Genomic DNA, 20299 nt, shown 5'->3' with positions numbered 1-20299 from the left:
AGAAGTTCATGGAGGTAGGCCTAGGCCCACTGGGGCTGTATTGCCAAGGAAAAAAAAATGTTGTAAATTCCCAGAAGACAGAAATTTTTATAACCTCAAACACTAGACGTCGTTCACGATTTTGCTCGAGTAAAGAGAACTAAGGGTTTGAATTCCACTAGCAGATGAAGAACAGCTTTAGCTTATCTTCCAACCATCCGTCTGGAGAACAGTGTTGCCAGTTTCCTGAAAAAGCGAAGAAAACATCTGATTTATTTTCTTCCATTTGTCTCTAAGTACAAAAGAAACCCGTAGTAGTAAAACTAGAGAAACAAAACTCGTAACAGCCTGCACAATACTCGTACACTTCTAGGACACGACAGGTCTTCAGGCCATGCAGGTTATGTCTGATGTTTCTGGAAACGCTTTAAGTTGTAGGTTTAAGTTCTTATCATTCTGCATACTTCCATCATGAAGGACTGATGTTCAGTTTAGTATAAAAATAAACACAACACATAAAATTCGTTCCAAGCTATGCCATTTTCAACAGAATTATCACAGTTAACCGACTTGTTATTAATATAAGGATATTACTAGCAGTTAAGATTCTACAGCGATGTATTATAAAATGACTAGCGAGTAATTAATTATAAAATTTATGGGAAGAAGATTCCTTACTTACTTACTTACTTCAGCCGCTCCTCTTATACCTTAGTGTGTCCAGTGTGTGTGTGTGTGTGTGTGTGTGTGTGTGTGTGTGTGTAGGACGGTAGGACCCCTTGGACGGGTGATCAGCTCGTCGCAAGACCTCTGCCTAAACACAGAACAACAGAAACACAGAATAAATACACACACATACCAAACATTCATGCCTTGTTAGGGATCCGAACCCACGATCCCGGTTTCCAAGCGAGCGAAGACAGTACATGCCTTAGACAGCTCGGCTACTGTGACCGGCTGTGTATAAGAATAATATATAAGAATTCAGTTCGTACCTCACAGGAAACAGATCCGAACCCACGATCCCGGCTTCCGAGCGAGCGAAGACAGTACATGCCTTAGGCCGCTCGGCTACCGTGACCGGCGAAAGAAGATTCTATTATAATATTAAATTGCAGCATCCTGTTGCACTGCATAGATCTGACGTGGCGTTTCGCTTCCTTTACCATCTACGCACAACGTCGGTTAATATTCCCTCGTCGTTTCTTTTCTCTTTAATGTCACCGACGTTGCACATAGACGGCAAAGAAAACCGAGCGCAGAGTCAGAATGTTATTATCCTTAGACTTTTCTGAACGAAATGAGGAAAGCACTACAAACCTTATCTCCGGGCCAAGATAGAAACCCGGACCTCACGAAAGCGTAGCAATACCGTACCCGCTTAGGATGAAAGTTTCCTTCAGAAGTATTTCGGTACTTTCCTCGAAATAAGCTCTAACGTTGGACACTCAGAACCGCTACTGGTCACGTGACAAGTAGTGCAAAATTTGTAGCTCTGTATAGCCCCTCACTCGGATTTGTGTTTGGATCCTTACTGTCTGCAAAGCTAAAGTGCCAGAGAAGTTATGTCTGCTTTTCTTGTTCACTTACTTCGATTGTGACGTTGTATCCAGTGATTTGTGCAGAATGTCATTCCTATACTCTTCACAGTAAAATCGTGTGCTTCCTTGACATGCATGAAATTGTGGGATTAGTATTACGAGTCTTTACTCCACTAATAAGAGAGAGAGAAACGAAGGAAAATGTCCTTCACAGGCAACTTAATTCCTCCCTTCTCGATAAGAACACACATATACCTCCCAAGGACAGTTATCACTTGGAATTACTGGGCATTATCTCTTTAGCAGCCATGGAGCAAGTTTGACATGAAAGATTTTCACTAATCGTGACAGCTCAACCCACTGCATGTCTCATTTCAACAACATATATACATGTGTATTTACTTTCTGTTGGTAAAATTATGCATTTGTCTCTTAGAAGTGTCAATTGTTGTAGTTAATAATTGGACGGAACTCTGAAGAACTCTTCAGTTGATTCAGAATACCCAGGTTGCTGGTTACGTGTCTTGACAGAAGAATTCTTTCAGCCATGTAGCAGAGTACTCTTAACGGTCTTCAATTTAGTGATTTTTATTTGCATATTCAGGGATGCAGTTTGGAGGTTGTTACATTATTATTTTATTTTCATTTTATATTTTATTCTATTCTCTTTATTTTGAGTACAAGAATATGCGGTTGTATTATTTGGACGAAGGATTGAACTGAAAAGGTTAAAGACATTGACTGGTTGGCCAGTTTTTGTGCAAATGGTTATTAGCTTTCAGATAACGTAAAAAATATAGGATTTCTTCAGCAACTTAATAAATACAGCTATTTGAGAGCACCCATACTGCAGAGCGTGATGGATGGGGAGATGAATTGGTGGTTAGTCAGTCAAACATATGAATAAACGGAAGCAGTTAAGGAAGATAACTCACCCTAACAATAGGAGCAGGAACACTTCATGTTTATGTGTTCAGTATTCATAACTTTTAGTATGACAGGATCATGTTTACATGGAAATTCATGCATTCATCAGTGGCTCTACAGCCTTTTCTTGTGCCCTAGCCTCTTCCTCAGTTCCTTAATCTTTTTAACACAGACGGTAGGACTCCTTGCACGAGTAATCAGCCCTTCGCAAGGCCGCTACCTACACACAGGACAATACAAACACAGAATAATCGCACACACAGAAATCCATGCCTTCACTGGGATTGGAACCCACTTTCCCAGCGTTCGAGCGAAGGCAGTTCATGCCTCAGGCAGCGCAGCCACTGTGATCGGCGTTTACATGGAAATAAAAAAACTCCGTGGTTTTAGTCCGCAAGCGAACTATACCGACCGAGCGACCGACGCTTGTCGGCGAAGTTAGTGCAAACTTTAGCGGATAGAGGGTGTCGCGTGGTCAGCGCAACGGATCCCCACTGCCGTTATTTCCTTGAAATGGCTCCTCAGTTATCCTCACGATGCTGAGTGGACCCCGTTCCGGACCCAATACTTCTCAGAAAATGTGGTAGCGCCGGGAATCCAACCCGGACCTTTGGATCTGTAACAAGGAACTCTGACATCTAGGCTACAGAGGCGGTCTGTTTATATAGAAATAACAAAAAAGAATTAATAAATATTGCACATTTCTTACAGGATAAGCCATTTACTCCCGTAACACATGATCAGAGCTGACGAACGGGTGAACTTCCTTCATGCCGATGTAAAGGCGTGAATTATTCGAGTAGGCTTTGGTATGTGTGGAGGGCCTTCTTATATGCATACCTTTAGTGAGTAGCTGGTACAGGGATTCTCTCATTTCTGCCTCATAAAACACAGGAGGGAGAATTATGGGCTAGCACTGTGAGGCTACTGTACTGTAACAACCACTCTTTCTGTTGAGTGGTACTTGATGTGGCGCAGAGGGGAGGCAATAGCCTGTGCAGAAATTTGTTTCTCTCGTGTCACACTGTTCGGAGGCAGACTAAACGAGTTACCTCTACTGAACTCATTGGGAGAAACTCAGGACCGAAATTCGGACACAAAATACATATGACATACATTAATCTGATACCAGAGTAAGTAAAGTCAGTGTAATTAATTAATCTAACATTATGTCATGAAGTTTTTTGGGGGAGTGGATGGGTAGGTGGCCGAGGAATCTAGGTTCAATCTTCGGCAGAGACACAACTCTCTTTCCCAGGGTTAAGGAACGAGGGTGAAGCTTACCACTCGCCTACAGATAATACAGAAATTATGAATGATGGAGTTATACCTACACTTCCCCATACGTCTTCATGGCTTGGTGCTTAATTAATTATGCACACATATAAAATTTTATCTAATAGTAGTTTTTTTAGCCGATTGCAGTGGCCGCGCTGTCTAAGGCATGAACTGTTTTTCGTTCACGCGGACTCTGGGATCCTGAGTTCGAATCACACGTAAGGCATGGATGTTTGTTTGTGTTTATGTTTATTCTGTTTGTGTTAGGTAGTGGCTTTGCGACGGGCCGATCCCCCGTCCAAGAAGTCCTACCGACTGTCTTAGTTTAAAAGAAAATAAAATTTATTTACATCGACAACGTAAAGGTAGAAGAAGAGGAAGAAGAAAGTTCTTTTAATCTGTTCCAACTATTCAGATGAAATCCATGAAGTGAGATTTTATTGAAAAGCTAATAGTACCGTAGCTATTCATGAAATTCGCCGCTTTTATGGAACCAGCAACTTCGCTATTGTAGCCAATAGATCCCGTCACGTGATCGTCCCCTGAAACAATTGAATCCAGCCCGGTGGTTGAGGTTAGCTCTTTCTAACGGACCCAAAAGTGTAGGTGTCTCCTGAGGACGGAAACAGATCCAGACCCCGAAACGTTGTGTTGTTTAGAATACCGAACTGTGCACAAAGTTCAGAAAGCCAGTAATCCCGAACATGTATCATTTAAAAATTAACGAAAATGCAATAATTGCAATCACGCCAAATATAATATAGGCGAGATAAATAAAATATGTATCTATATTCATAATATCATAATTAATACTTTAATAATTAAGTAAGGAAAGGTAAAGTTGTCCATAAGGCGATTAAGGCGTATGGGGGACTGGTTGTATAGATCCACCTGTTCTTGACATTGACACTAGTTGAAGGTGAATGGTCAGCTCTACTCCCTGTCGCTTTTCCCCCCCCCCCGGGAAGATCCCCGGTTACCCTTTGGATAGGAAGCTGTGTTGGCCCCAGACCCGGTCTGAACAATGTGGAGAAGAGAAAATTCTTGTCCCTACCGGTACTCGAACTCCAACCTCTCGGTCATCCAGTCCATAGCCAGTCGCTATACCGACTGAGGTATCCCGGTTCACCACAATATTTTATATGGTACTTTCTACAAGCCGGAAGGTCGCGGGTTCAATTCCCGATGAGGTCACTGGATTTTTTCAGTTGACCTAATCCTTCCAGCCGCACTACGGCCTTGGGGTAGACTCAGCCTCTAACAGAAATGAGCACCAGGAATTAATTAAATAATTTTCCTGGGGAGTGAAGCGCGGCCGGCGCGTAAGGATGACAACCTTGCCGCCATCTCTGAGCCGATTGTCTAGATAATGTGGGACCCTCAACGTCTCACAACCCTATGGGCCTTCACGGCCTGTTACAGGGATAGCTTTACTTTACTTTTACTTTACTTTCTTAATTATTTCACTTTGGAAGAAATAATTAAGAAAATATCACTATAAAATACTGTGGCGTATAGACCGGTTGCTGGACACACCTCGAAAGAAACGAGACGACAGCCGTTGTTGTGCAACGGTGCGACAAACACACCTCTACAAAAACAGAGTTACTGTTGGAAATAGTGTTTTCTACTCGGTCCGTGCAACAGGGTTACAAGGAAGACTGTTGTGGCGACCCAGTCAATTCAGTCCAGTTCTGCAAGGGAGGCTAAGAAGAGAGAGCGATGTAATTAAGTTGACAGTTCAGTTATGAAGTATTAGCCATAAGGTAACAACATGAACATAGAAGCTGAAGAGTTTCATTGTTAGGTTTCGTTTCCAGGAAACGGTTAGTGGCAGCCGTAATAGACTGAGGACACTAGTTTGTATGTCGGCAATCTGTAAAATGTATTCGTGAGTCGTGTGTGTATAAGCGGTCAGTAAATCCATTCACAAATCGAAACCCCGTCTATAGTTACACCCCTAAATCGTGACAATATGAATGATAGAAACAGTTTTGGATCCAAATACATGATGTCCCTACAAATAACATTATCAGCTTAAGTCCGGCTAGCAGGACAATTGGTCTCCTTATAAGTAATTCAGTATACACAGCGCCCTTAGGGGAAAGAATTCGAACTAATACAGAAAAAGTACTAACTGGATAGAGGCGAAAAGTGTAATGAAAGTTACAGCCCATCGCGACGGTAAGTGTGGGACGTTGCATTTTACTACTGAACAAAATACAGTACCGCAGAAATCGCTTTGTCACCATTTACCATCTCCATAAACACCACGGCAGTAGGTTTTTGGATGTCGGAACATCAAAAAACAGCTGATAAATCGTTGCAATAAAATTTCAGATGTATTTATTTGTGCTTTGCTGTGATCAAACATTTCTTTTTATAAGACACGTTCCAGTATTCTCATTTACCACAAAGAGAATTTAGTTTCTAGGAACACTACAATATCTTATAAAGTGGGTGTGCTTGGTTTTTGAGTATTATAGGTTCCCCCACACCTATTCTTAACTTTCCGAGAGCGAACATAAAAAGGGAACTGATAATGATGTATTACTATAGCTACCACAAAGAACAGTTCCACTCACCACAAACGATATAATCTAAATTGGAGCCTTACGTGCCTCGTAAAATCTCTGGTTTTGAAAATCTTTACGTTCTTTTTTATATGCAACCTTCCACCAGCTTAACAGCATAAATATTCGCACACAGAGAATTTGCCCTGCTTTCAAAATCTTAGATAAATCTGTTTACCTGTTTATTTCTCTTTACAGGGAGCTGTGTCATGAAGCCTGGGCCAAACTCAGGTTGTCGCCTATGTTCGGTTGCATTTGTCCAAACAACCACATGAAACGAAGATGTGATAGAATCTTCAGCATGGTGAACCACAATCCTTGCGTAGGTAAGTTACTGGCCACGATCAGATAGATTGACTGACCAGACATATAAATCAGTTTCTACCTTCGCCCATAATTTCATACAAAGTACAGTCACTAAGTCAAAACATTTTCTTGTAAGATTTGAGGTTTTCACCGCGGTGAACCTTCGTAAGCAGGTGGCTGCAGACTGAGCCACCAGCCGAAAACATTATTTCGACTGGTGGCTTAGTCTGCAGCCACTTACTCACGATGGTTCCTCGTTCGCGGATTTTTCTACCCTGAATATGGAGGTGATACGTTCCTCCGAAACGTCTGTTCGCACAAGTTCTACACGGCGTCACATTCCAGACGAAGGCATTCTTCAAAATATTGTATATTCTTATTTACGAAAAATAATATATAGTTTTTCTCTGATATATTAAGTAGTCTCATGTGTTATTGTTTAATTTTAAGTATGTTTTGTGTGTGTGTGTGTGTGCGTGCATATATATATTTTCTTAATAACGACATTCATTACTTTTATATACCTGATCGATGAATTCGATTTTTATTCTTGTGCTAGGAACAATATTTTTGGCAGCAATACCACTAAAACTAGACACTGAATTCAGTATGGGTACTTTTTAGGGGGGTTCATATTTCTCGATTTTAGGGAATAATTATATCCCTTTCGTTTTTTATGGTAAAGGTACCAGTGTAAATAACATGAATTCATACTAACTCAGAAACCCCAATACTTTTATAGTTGTTAGAAATAGTTTCTCTGTGTTTCTGTGTCCTTGTTTCTTTGTGTTGAGCATGTTGAAGTCCATGGATAGTTGTTCGCATGCGAATGACACTAATTTTTACACGTCCGGCACTCATTTTTAATCTCACTTCCCCTGTTACTTTGTGTCATTTCGATCTGATTGTCATATTTCCCTGCACTTTTTTGCATTCGTTAAAAGAAGCTAAAAATATAACACACAATTAAGCTAAGTGTATTAAGTTAAGAAGACATACATTAATTGAAATCGAAAGCTATTTGAACAGTTGGGACTTGTTCCAACTCAGCACAGAAGTGCACTATAAAGTCAGCCAATACTTCTCTCATACTTACAAGCATGAAATGGATTACATGTGCATTTGCAGTATTTCACTTCACTATAAATATTTCTGTGAAGGAGAATTCGATGAAGATTGAAGTCCTATTCGGAGTAGTAACTCAATTCGATATCAACAATTGACGTCGCACTTCGGATTTTTAAGATTTTACTCATGACATTAAATTTTACTGAGCTTATATGTAATTATTATTGATGGGAAAGCCAGAAAGAAAGACACCACTGGGAAGACCAAGGCGTGGGTGGGTGGACAAAATTTAAATGGATCTTAGAGAGATAGGATGGGATGGTATGGATTGGATTGATTTGGCTCAGGATAGGGACCAGTGAAGGGCTCTTGTGAACACGTCAATGAACCTTCGGATTCCATAAAATGCTGGGAAATTCTTGAGTAGCTTCAGAATTGACGGTTCCTCCAGAAGAGCTCAGCTCCATGAGTAAGTAAGTAATTAAGTTATGTAATTAGAGCAGAGATTCCGTGACATAAGCTTAAAAGTCGCTGTTTAGATATATTTGAAAACGGCATGCATTCTGCAACGTCTGAAACTTTCTGTTCACGCAAATCCTTCATTACCTTTCTCCAAATAAAAATTTTCTACTTCATTTCTGTGTCATTCCATAGCTTCCTGGATGGGAAGCTTTATGTATTTTTCTAATTATACAAATTATACAATATATAAATATATTTACCATTACAATGTATTTGAATTAAAATTATCTTCAGCTTTAAAAGAAACACCCTGTATTACACATAATTAAGGGTGCCACATAATTTAGAATATTCTTCACACAAAGAAAATACACCCACTCATAGAGCTGAGCCCTTTTTGCGAAACTGTCAATTGTGCAGGTACTCAAAAACTTCCCAGCATTTCATAGAACCCGAAAGTTCATTACCGTTTTCACAAGAGCACTGCACTTGTCGCCATCCTGAGTAAGATCAACCCAATCCACAGCATCTTATTGTATCTCTCTAGGATCCATTTTAATATTGTCCACCCACTTACGTCTTTGTCTTCCCACTGGTTTTCTTTTTTCGCTTTCCCATCAATATCCTTTATGCCTTTCTCTTCTCCCCCATTTGTGCTACATGTCTTGTCAATATCATCCTCTTTGACTTGAAATACACTAGTATATTTCATTTGGCATTGCACTTATCGATGAATTAATCATCGGCACTTTTAAAATAATTTGATTAACAGATATTTATATATAGACGTGTTAATAAATTATATTTCTTGACATCGAATTCTCCAAGCGGAAATAAAAACCTATATTCACTTTCAGTAGAAAGATTGCTGGATCTTATTGCCAAACATAGAAGTTTAAAAAATATCATATATATATAAAAGATATTGATATTAATTAATTGTGCTTCTCAGTAATGTTTATCGCATAAATAATGGTTTCATGCAATTTAACGCTTCTCGAAGCATTTCTGTAAGTAACTGCTGCTTCAGTAATGGTGTTTTTTAAATTGTTTAATAAAACTAGCATTTTGCGAAGTGAGTTAAGCTCGTTTCATAAGTTGTTGTCTCGATTGATTTATATTGCACCACGAGAATTAAATAAACAAAGAGGGCTTCAGGAATAAAATTTGTGAATGTACCCAACTGCCACATCTTTAAATTTAAATGTCTGTTAGAACTTAACCTAAACCATCTACACGCATGAATATTTGTAAACAACACAGCAGGCCACGCATAAACACGGAAATACTAAGGATCTCCTTTCGCAAGATAAACAGGCGGCACAGGACCAGCCACCTCTACGAATAACAATAGGAGAATTGACGCGAACCTGTATGGTTCATAAATTTTAAGCTTGATCTTGAAAATTTTTAAAACAAACATTTTTAAAAAGTTTTAACACCAAGAAGGCCGCTGTGAATGTGGAAGGTTGAACATTGCGTATATTGTGCATTTTAGACATCATATGTGTATCCATACAATTAACATCTATTGTAATAGTAGTTTCCGAAAGTATTGATACCCTCTGAGGATGATCCGTAAGGATCGAAACATGTAAGGGAGATAAATCCTCAAGTGATAAAACTTAATTAGTCACATTAGACGGTATTAGTTTTGCCTCTGTAATTGTTAGTGTGACGGACCAGAATGAAACAAATAAAAAAAAATATGACTATCCATGGTCACTGTCTGGCCTTTACAAGTCCGAAGATAGATCCATTGAGCCGCCTCTGTTGTCTAATTGTCAATGTTCCTGGTTAGAAATATAGAGTTCCCGGGTTCGATTCTCGGGGCTACTAGATTTCCTGAGAAGTAGTGGATCTGAAACGGGGTCCACTCAACCTCGTTTGGATAATTAAGGAGCTATTTCAAGGAAATAGCGGCTTCGGTCTAGAAAACTGAGATTAGTGGCCGTAGGGATTCGTTGCGCTGACCACGCGACGCCCTCTATCCGCTAAAGTTGGCACTAACTTCGCCGACAAGCGGCGGTCGCTCGGTCGGTATAGTTCTCTTGCGGAATAAAATCACAGAGTTTGTTTTGTTTGTAGATATGCTTTGTCCCCTTTTAGTGTGGGAATAGTTCAGCCCCACGTAAGCTCTGGACGCTGTGGAGAGCAGAAACATCTCTTGCTCTTGTTGGAACTCGAATTGCGACTCCTGTCGTCCAATCTATGATCTAAGTGCTATACTGACAAATACAGCGGCTCTACATTTTCTACTAAAATGAGGAATAAATTTAGCAGTTCCAAGATCAGAGCTGAAATGTCACTTTTGCTCGTATTAGCAAACGTATTCGTTATCATCAACCACTTTATTTTAACAGTATGGAACTTCTGGTAACCTAAGAATTGATGAATCTATGTGTCGAAGAGAGTTAAATTGAAGTTTCAAGTTTGTGGGTGTAATAATGCGGACTCTGTATATAAAATATTACACGTGAATGTCCGAGAAATGTAGATGTTTTACTGATCTGTGGCGTGTAACCAACATCAGCTGTGAAGACAATATTATTCTCGACCCGTGCAGTGCGGATTTAGGAAACGTATCGGCTGTTAGTTCGCTATACGTCCGAGCGCTAGGATCGTCATATCATGGAGACTTCAGTGTGAAGTAACGTTCATGCTGGTCCAAATGTTTCTGCCACATGATGTATGGTTCCTATATAAATTACTGACTTAAATATATTGCGATTATTCTGAATTGGCTCATTTTGGAAGAGGGTGGATAACCGAAATATATGAGGCAGAGCATGTAACTAAAATGGTTTTAGCTCCGTTGATCCATTTGTTCCCAAGTTGTCTCTCTATTTAACTAATTAAGCACCAAGCCATGAAGGCGAATGGGGGAGTTCATGTATAGATCCACGTTTTCTTGACCTCGGCACTAGTTGGAGGTGAGTGGTCAGCTTTACGTCCCTGCCCCTTTAACCCCGGGAAAGAGACCCCGGTACCCATTGGATAGGAGGCTGGGTGGGCCTCAGAGCCGGTCTGGACCTCACCGGGACTTGAACTCCTACTCCTCGATCGTCCAGCCAGTAGCCAGTCACTATATCGATTGCGGTGTCCCGGCATTTTCGTGCAAAATGCTTTAAAATTTTAAATATTGGTAAAATATTTATTTTCCCAAATACCCTCGTGCTCATTTTTGTTAGAGGGTGAGTCGACAGCAGAGCCATTGTGCAGCTAGAACGATTACATCAAAATATAAATCCAATGGCCTCATCTGGAATTGAACCCGCCACCTTCCGGCTTGTAGCATAGTGCCTCAACTAACTACGTTATAACGTGCGCTTTAATTTTTTTCCCCCTTGGCACTACAGCCCCAGTGGGCCTAGTCCTACCTCCATGCACTTCTCCGTTCACTTCGGTTTTTCTAGATCTTACACGTTCGGTAGGACTCCTTGGGCGAGTGATCAGCTCGTCGCAAGGCCTCTACCTGTACACAAACACAGAAAAACGCACACAAATATCCATGCCCTCAGTGGGATTCGAACCCACGATCCCGGCTTCCGAGCGAGCGAAGACAGTGCATGCCTTAGACCGCTCGGCTACCGTGACCGGCCCATTTGTTCATATACTGTCCCAGTATTCCCTAATGGGAACATTAAAAAATAAAAGCTTACCACGCGTTTATGTTAAAAATTTATACTTAGGGAAATAAGTAAACTTTCTTAACATCATCCGAAAGAGAAAGCAGCAAACACATTTTCATGTCGGTGCACACAGGTGGCAAAAATGTACAATTCAACACCAAAATTGCGTCATTCAGTCTCATCGAAAACGTGATCCAGAGTCCAAAACGGAAAGTACGATCCTTCCTAATCACGTTTAAGCCGATTCCGTTCCCATTCGCGCACATCCACCTTTTTAAGAAAAGCTCACGGGAATTGGCTCCTTAATGGTAACGGTGGGCTAAGTTAACAGGCACAGTGTGCTTATTGCGTCTCAATAATTGATACAACTATCTTTTAAGGAGTAATATTGAGATTCGTTGTCTATTATCGTTAGACCCGTCGTTATGGCTAGGACTGCTCAACACGCGCAAATCTTCATGAAGATAAAATTCCATAAAATTCAAGCATTTGAAATGGCTGGCTCTACAGCTTAGTCCCTCTAAAGTGATCTCATATAATTTACGTTAAACTATAACGAGGTAATAAACCAATGTACTTAATTTGCGTGTTTTTTACACAAAAAAAAGGGACCGCCTCTGTGGTCTAGTGGTCAGAGTTCCTGGTTACAAATCCAGGGATCCGAGTTTGATTCCCGGCTCTACCAGATTTTCTGAGAAGTAGTGTGTCTGGAACGGGGTCCACTCACGCTCATGAGGATAATTGAGGATCTGTTTCAAGAAAATAGCGGCTCCGGTCTATAAAACCGAAATTAACGGCCGTGGGGATTCGTTACACTGACCACACGACACCCTCTATCAGCTAAAGTTGGCACTAACTTCGCCGACAAGAGGCGGTCTCTCGGTCGGTATAGTTCGCTTGCAGACTAAAACCACGGATTTCGTTTTTTTTAATTTGTTGTTACAAAATGACTACATTATGTGTAACTAAGTTTATATCAGTGTAGCTGAGGAAACTACCCAAAGCCTGACTGCATGAATTGACAGTAATTTGTAGAATAGATAGAGTTTCCCACGTTAAATAACCTAATGCACAATCTTGACACTTGATAACTTAACACTATTTTGTAATCATAAATAGTATTACATGCCCCCATTTTCACAGTCGTTTTTTATTTACACGTAGTTATCCAATTTCATGTTCATGAAAATTATGTATAAATTAGACATTTCCTAATATCTCTAGTTTTTGTAGTATCCTTTTTGTATTATATGAAAAAGTATTTCCTGTCCCGCATTACATGTCTCTCTGCATTTCAGATTTACACATTTATTTCGTGCACAAATTAAAATTTGTATTATGTCTCCATTTTTTTAAAAGAATATACAGTATACAAAACGGATTTATTTTCCGTCGAATTATGTAAATCTATATTGAATTCTGGCAACTTTCTTAAGTTTAAATAAAGTTACTAGAATTTTAGAATTAAAGAATGAAAAGTAATTTTACTTTGGATTTGATGCTCTCACAACGATGATCGTGAAAAGTTGTATCTTCTTTGATCGAATGCCGTGTAGTTTGGTGAAATACGACCAAAGTTTTAGAAGATATATTGTATTCACCCTCATGATCGAAGAATAAGTCAAGCAAGAAACCAGCATGAACCAGACAGTACGGCGTTATATCCCAAAAGATAGAACTCTTCAAATAAAATCACATTCCCAAAGCAACGTTCTGACAACAACTCTTTGTTACCGAAGTCTGTTCTTTCATCTACAGAAATAGTCATGGAAAAAATTACGTTTTCTTACCTCTCTATGAACCTCTCTTCGTAACTGAATATATTTCCATACTATTTTGTTTCTGTTGTTCCTTTCTCAAAATAATTTGTTCCAATTCATTTTTATTTTCTAAATATAATTTCTTTTAACTTTGGTTAATTTGTTCCCTATTACAAGGCCCACATATTTTAGGGATATTTTTGAAATAATGAAGAATATATTTTCAAGTTTTTGGGGTGTGCGTGACTTATAAGACTGGGTTTTAATTAATTAATTGAATTTATTGATACCTGATACACACCAGTCATAACTACAGGCAATTATAGCGTTATTTCTATTTCCACACATTACATTACACCGTTACACACACACTAACGTTCTCACTCTTCATTAGTCTTATCCTAGCAACGGATTTCAACACAGTAGTTTCACCAGTCTGACTGTAACTGCAGCACACATGAAGTCTTCTTTCCAGAGCCTAATTCATTTCGTGCCATCGTCTTCACTGCCATCTCAAATCTGAGCCACCTGCTCATTTGGAATTCCGGACCCCGACTCACCCTTCTGAGTCGGAGTCTTGTGTTACGACCGACGGTCAAGCGACCAATCTTTCTTGGAATAAAGCACCCATCTGGGGCTTGCGACCCGATATTTATTACTGTCAGTTCCGGGTTTGTTAATGTGGGGCGCTCTCTCGAACGAGAAGACGGGTCTGTCGTTTATAATTCCTGCCGGTCCTCGCCAGTACAGTCATTCTCGGGTCCGAGTCCCGTGGAACTCCCCATATTTTACTCTCTCAGATTCGTGACTTCCCTTTTCGTCGTCTGCTACGACTCGCAGGGTCACGGTGGAGGTATTCAACCCCGCCTCCGACTCAACACAGCATCCTCCCTTGTACCTTCTGCTGATCCACGCTATGTACTGTTAGTTTCTCGGAACTCTAGCCGTGGTAGAGGGGTCATACCATCTTTCGCGGGGCTGGGAGATTACGTCAGCATGGGTACTACCAGTTTGGAATGTAGCGTCTTGGAGTGTGCTCAGGTGTATAGTAACTGTAACAGCGCGCGTTCATCCGCGCTGATGACTCATTCGTCTATCAGCAGTTACAGCAGCAATCTGTGAGGAATGTTGGGTCGGGTCAGCGGTGTTGCGAAGTTTCCTCCTTAACTGAACGCACTGTATACTGACATATATTTCTATGGTTTCGTTTCAGATTTCTGTTTCTAGTTTATTGTTTTTTTTTTCTGAAAGCCTGAAAAGCTAATTACTTTGAGAAACTGACAGTATTGAATTAATGACTTCCATGTTGATTTTAATAAGTCCTCTACCATTTACTGTTACCAGTTCATAAAGCGACGACTTTATATGATCTTGGGATTAGTCATTTATCTTCATTCAATTAAATTAAAATATAGTTTCATAACATAATTACAAATCCATCCTTGGTGTCCATATTTCTCGCGTACTTCAGCACTGAAGAAGAGTTGTGTGAGAGAAGCTTAAGCAGACCGGGCTGGCTGACGGTGGGTTTCCTGGCGCGAAATGGATGGTAAAAGCAACTGCTTCCTTCACGATTATAGCTGCTTAATTTTTATGTTCTTGAAGAGGCTGCCTCGAGGCGAAAATTTTGTTTAAAGTTTGATTTTATTTTCTACATAGGATTGATGATGAATTGCATCTTCACACTAGATATAAATTTATTAATCTGAAACGTGTTTTGTATGTGTGTAAAATGTGGACCGTTATATTAAAGGAAAACAGGACGCTGAAGAGAATATTTGAATCCAAGAGGGAGGAACTAAGAGTAGCCTGGGAATTATCGCATTATAAATCTTCAGGGTTTTTGCTCACACCAAACATTATTAGGTTGATGAAATCGAGTAGAATGAGATATGACGTAAAATATGATATTGTTGCTTGTTTCCTAGGTAACGCGACAATAATTCACTTGGTTTTCCAGATTTGAGAGAATATATATTGGACATTCAATTTTACAGTTATACAATTATTTTTTATTTACATAAAATTAGCAATCAGAATTACATTTGATTCTATAAGCTAATTTGCTGTATTATACCCGCGATGTGGAGAGGGCTTATCCAGAGATAAGTCCTCGTTAACCCTCTCTCAGGTCGGCTGGCCAATTCCTTTTCAGTCTTCGTCCATTCTGTGGTTCCGGTAACGGTTGCATTAGTACGTTCTCATGTCCTTCTGTTTTGTTCACGTATCTTGTGCTTTTCCCTTTTATAACTTCCTTCACTAGCGGCACTTTCAGGTCTTCGTGGAGTGTTATATTGGAAACGTACCATGGGGCGTTAGTAATCATACGTAGTACCTTTGACTGACATCTTTGGATTATGGAAATATTGGTTTTGCTGGAACATCCCCATATTGCCACTCCATATACCCAAATTTGATATACAATTATTCACAATCACAATAACTGCTTCGAAGCCAACTGAAGACTGACTACTCTCTTCTAAGGTCAACTACAAACTGAACTCAAAGTCCAAGTCACATTGCGGCTGACGGTCATTCAGTCAGTAAGTCTTGGTGTCGAGCCCCATCTGGGGTTCATGACCAGATATTTATTACTGTATGGCATTTACGGTCTTGTTTTTGTGGGGCGCCCTCTCTGACGAGAGGATGGGTCAGCCTTTTATATATGCTGCTGGCCTTTGCCAATGACTACCCAATGACAAATGTCCATACATACAGTACAGCAAGGGTGGGCAGCCTCTAAGGGCCCGAAGATTTGGACCCAAGCAACATTCAACACGTTCATAAACTGATACTTGCTTATGTACAGTATGGCATAAATGTGAGTTTGATAAAGTTTTACTTTGTTAGTTTTGAGGAACAAATTTTTTTCTTCGGTGTTCTTAGAGAAGTTTCTTATGTTGCAGGAAGTTTTTGAAGGTATTTAATTGGTCCTTGCAACTTCCTTTCACTTGCTTATGACGTTCGATATACGTCACGTCCTGTTCTCGCAAGTCTGTTCCGCTGCTACATGGTCCCGTGGATGTGAGACCTCATGGATTCTCCTGTCTATTCATGTCTCCCCCACTTCTCCGAAAAGTCCTTATTTTCTCTCTCACTACAGGCAATAAAAATTTCGATTACACTGCACTTGTTAATATTTTAGATTTCTTGTGTTAATTTGTGTGAAATGAAATAAAATGTTGTGTCCAGAGAATACGTACCAACATGAGTGTTTCTTTTATTTGGAGTGGAGAGTCTATGCTAAAAATAAAGTAAAGTAAAGCTATCCCTGTACCAGGCCGTGTAGGCCCATAGGGTTGTGAGACGTTGAGGGTCCCACATTTTCTAAACAATCGGCTCAAAGATGGCGGTAAGGTTATCAGCCTTACGCACCGGCCGCGCTTTACTTCCCAGGAAAATTATTTAATTTAATTCCTGGTGCTCATTTCTGTTAGAGGCTGAGTCGAACCCAGGGCCATAGGCGGCTGGAAGGATTAGGTCAATTGAAAAAATCCGATGAACTCATCGGGACTTGAACCCGCGCCCTTCCGGCTTGTAGCATAATGCCTCGAGCAACTACGCTACCGCGTGCCACACGATAAAAGTACAGTCAAAAGTTAATTAAAAACATGATGTAAATGCCTGGATACGTACAGTTAACATATTATTAAATGTAGGGATTACTGAGTGAGTTATAAGACGGGTTTTGGATTGGACGAATAAATTTATTTACTCCTTATACATTTAAGGGAATTACAGACAACACAGCCCACTTATGGTCTCATTTAAAATTGTCTTCAGGGTTACTGGGGTTTGTGGACCTTGTTCATCATCTCGTATTCCAAAAGATACAAAAGAACACAACATTTCGGAAACTGGATCTGTTTCCGTCCTCAGGTGATTGATGGGACACCTGATTGAAGTTATCCCTTTCTAACAGACTCAATAGTGTGTCTCCCACCCCATACCTGAGAAAGGAAAAGGATCCAGTTTCCGAAAATTTGTGTTCATTTATTTCTTTTTAGAATACAAGACTATAGGCAAGATCCGAAAACCCAATAATCCTGAGTCTTGTGCAGCAGCATCTGAACTGTTTAGATAATGTTCCTTATTTTACCAAAGAAATTTTAATGAAGGGATGACTTTCTTCTTTGTAAACTGAGAAGCACCGATCCTGACAATTGAATACTTCTTTTTCCTCTCTTTTGAAATTTGTTTCCCTTTCGCACAAAAATATTCGTCTCTGTCACATCTGAGGTGTTAAATGCGGCCTCCTTGACCTCAGATCTCACTCATGTGTTTATGGCATGCTAACACTTACAGACCATGACACAAATGGATATACAGGTTGTTCAGTTTATTAGCTACGAACGTGAATTAAGTCGAGCTGGCCAAGATTATCTCGGGGACACGTCCGATAACACATCATCATATAATAAAATTCCTGTATATACTGTAAACTTATCGTCACGTGTACTAGTGACTGTAGACGGGGTTTGGATTGGTGAATATATGTATTTACCGCTTACAAGTCTTCACTACCAATAATTATAACACGATTACTGATTTTCCCACTACAAATCACTACACACTAAGTCTTCTCAGTCTACTCTCGCTAGTCTTTACTTGGCAACAGCTTTCAACAACGACTGTTCCTCTGCAGTGTTTTCACTAGACGTTTCCTGGTAACGAATCTTCAGCTTCCGTTGACCGTTAATTAACACTCCACAACTGAAACCTCAACTCCACTGTAGCGCCAGTTGTCTTCAGGATAATTCATCGGCACGGACCACGCAGAAAACAGCCTCTGTTGTTGACGAGTCGTGTTTATCGCGCCGTTGTCTAGCGATAGACGTCCTGTTGTTGCGCATATTAGTTCCAGCGGTAATGTGTTTACCGAGTCGTTACCTAATAAAGGTTCTATACAATTTCCAGTCTCTTTACAGGCATGAAACAACATAAAGTTCAATGGTTTGAAATTTGGAGTTATCTTGATAAATAAGAAATTAACTTACACAGAAATTAAAGTGAACTTGTATTGTATTAATGAAACATCAACTTATATTGTGGTTTCTCTTGTTCAAAGAATATATTGGCAGTAAATTGTGTAATAAATATTATATGGAATACATTATGCAAATGACATGACATTTGAGAGACTAATATGAAGGAGAATTTCGTTAGGAACAGATGCATGAAGGCTGCATTCCCTACCAATCCCATGCGATAAACATAGTTGAAAAGCACAATATATCTTATTCCCTAATGTGGAGTTGTAGAAATATAGTCATTAGTTGTTGGAATCGTGCCCGTTCCATGTGAAGAAAGTCTCTTCGTAATGCAACCTGCAACCAGCAGCTTTTCTTCATATGGAACGAATTTTTTTGCACTTGCATGACGTTCACTTTGTTGAGCACTGCACTGATGATTTCTTTTCCTGCTGTTTTCATTTCAGACGTTCTGCCAGCCTCATTTGATTTGTCCGGCACAGAATCTGCACTCTATCCATATGACCCAGAGCAAGGAAATTTCCGCGACTTATTATTTCCTTCCGCAACAAACTTGTACCCCTACTTTCTGTTCCCATCCAACACGCTGCGCCCCCACCCTTCGCACTCGCTCCCCCACCATCCGGCCACGCACGCAGACACTCATCTGTCAGTAGAAGATATCCCCATAGATTACGATGAACAAGATGGAAAACTCACTTCTTCCTATTCGGGGTCAATTTCAGTTAAGGTGATTTCTTCGGATAATTGGACATCCATTGAAGGCATTGAGTCTCAGTTAGAGAACCCTCTGGTTGGCATTAGAGGTACCAGTCAAAAGGATAATAGCGCCCTAAGGCAGGAACTGCAAGGCATCCCGTCAAATGGGAACAACTCTCTATTTGACGAAGAAGGAGATGGAAGAGGGACTAATATGACTCCAGAGAGCGCAAAGGTGCATTCAAGTATGTATCCCATTGCATAAACATAACCTTGTCAATGTATCTGCTGCCTTCCACTCCATCTGCAAAGCCCCACTGAACCCACCCGCAAACAAATTGCTTGAGGGACCAGAATACATCGTAAATATGATTGATTCTTTTCATAATAAATCTGTGTGTTTGCCTTAAGTCCTTTATTACTAATACTAAATAAAAACGATGCATTGTTCCCCAAGCAATTTGCAGTGTTCTTCGGACGTGACCCGTTCCAGCAACTTACTGCCTTATATAGTGTATATAAGATAAACACCGTCTTAAGTGTAACAATTTTATTGTAGTTCTTTCTTCCTTCTCCTCACTCCACACTACATGTTTCGGCCCTAAACGGCCATCATCAGGTGTGTATTCTCACGTAGCTGTTACACTGCCTGTTAAAATTTAAAATCACCAGTCTTTCTAATTGTATAAACTGTTTGTTAACCTACACGCGTTAATTTTGATTTCTATTTAGCACTTTCTTTTAAAAATTTAATTCAAATTAAAGTATTAATTAATTAGTTACTTAATGAATAGACTCTACACATACCCAATAACAGAAAAAGGAAAACAAATAGAGAAGAACACTATTAAAAACATACTACACAACAACGGATACGACACAAACATAATCAAAAGATCGAATCAGACAAAACGAGAACAAAAATCAAACACAAATGACGACGAACAACAACAAAAAACAAAGTGGGCCATATTTACATATAGTACAAAAGAAGTAAGAAAAATTACAAAACTTTTTAAAGACACGCAGATAAAAGTAGCATTCCGCACACGAAACACAATAGAAAACATACTCAAACAAAAA

At 39.9% G+C, this 20299-nt stretch overlaps 1 protein-coding gene across 1 annotated transcript in view; it reads left to right on the top strand.

The window, feature by feature from the left end:
• Window positions 1-20299, top strand: part of LOC111862623 — a 200443-nt gene that overhangs the window by 85677 nt on the left and 94467 nt on the right. Inside the window, exons 3-4 of the mRNA XM_023848141.2 lie at window positions 6497-6624; window positions 18964-19461. Of these exons, the coding sequence (XP_023703909.1) occupies window positions 6497-6624; window positions 18964-19461 (626 nt within the window). The remainder of the gene's footprint in view (window positions 1-6496; window positions 6625-18963; window positions 19462-20299) is intronic.

Source organism: Cryptotermes secundus, unplaced genomic scaffold (assembly GCF_002891405.2).
Source record: "Cryptotermes secundus unplaced genomic scaffold, Csec_1.0 scaffold2487, whole genome shotgun sequence".
NCBI classification, from domain to species: domain Eukaryota; kingdom Metazoa; phylum Arthropoda; class Insecta; order Blattodea; family Kalotermitidae; genus Cryptotermes; species Cryptotermes secundus.
This window is presented reverse-complemented; position numbering and strand designations above follow the sequence as displayed.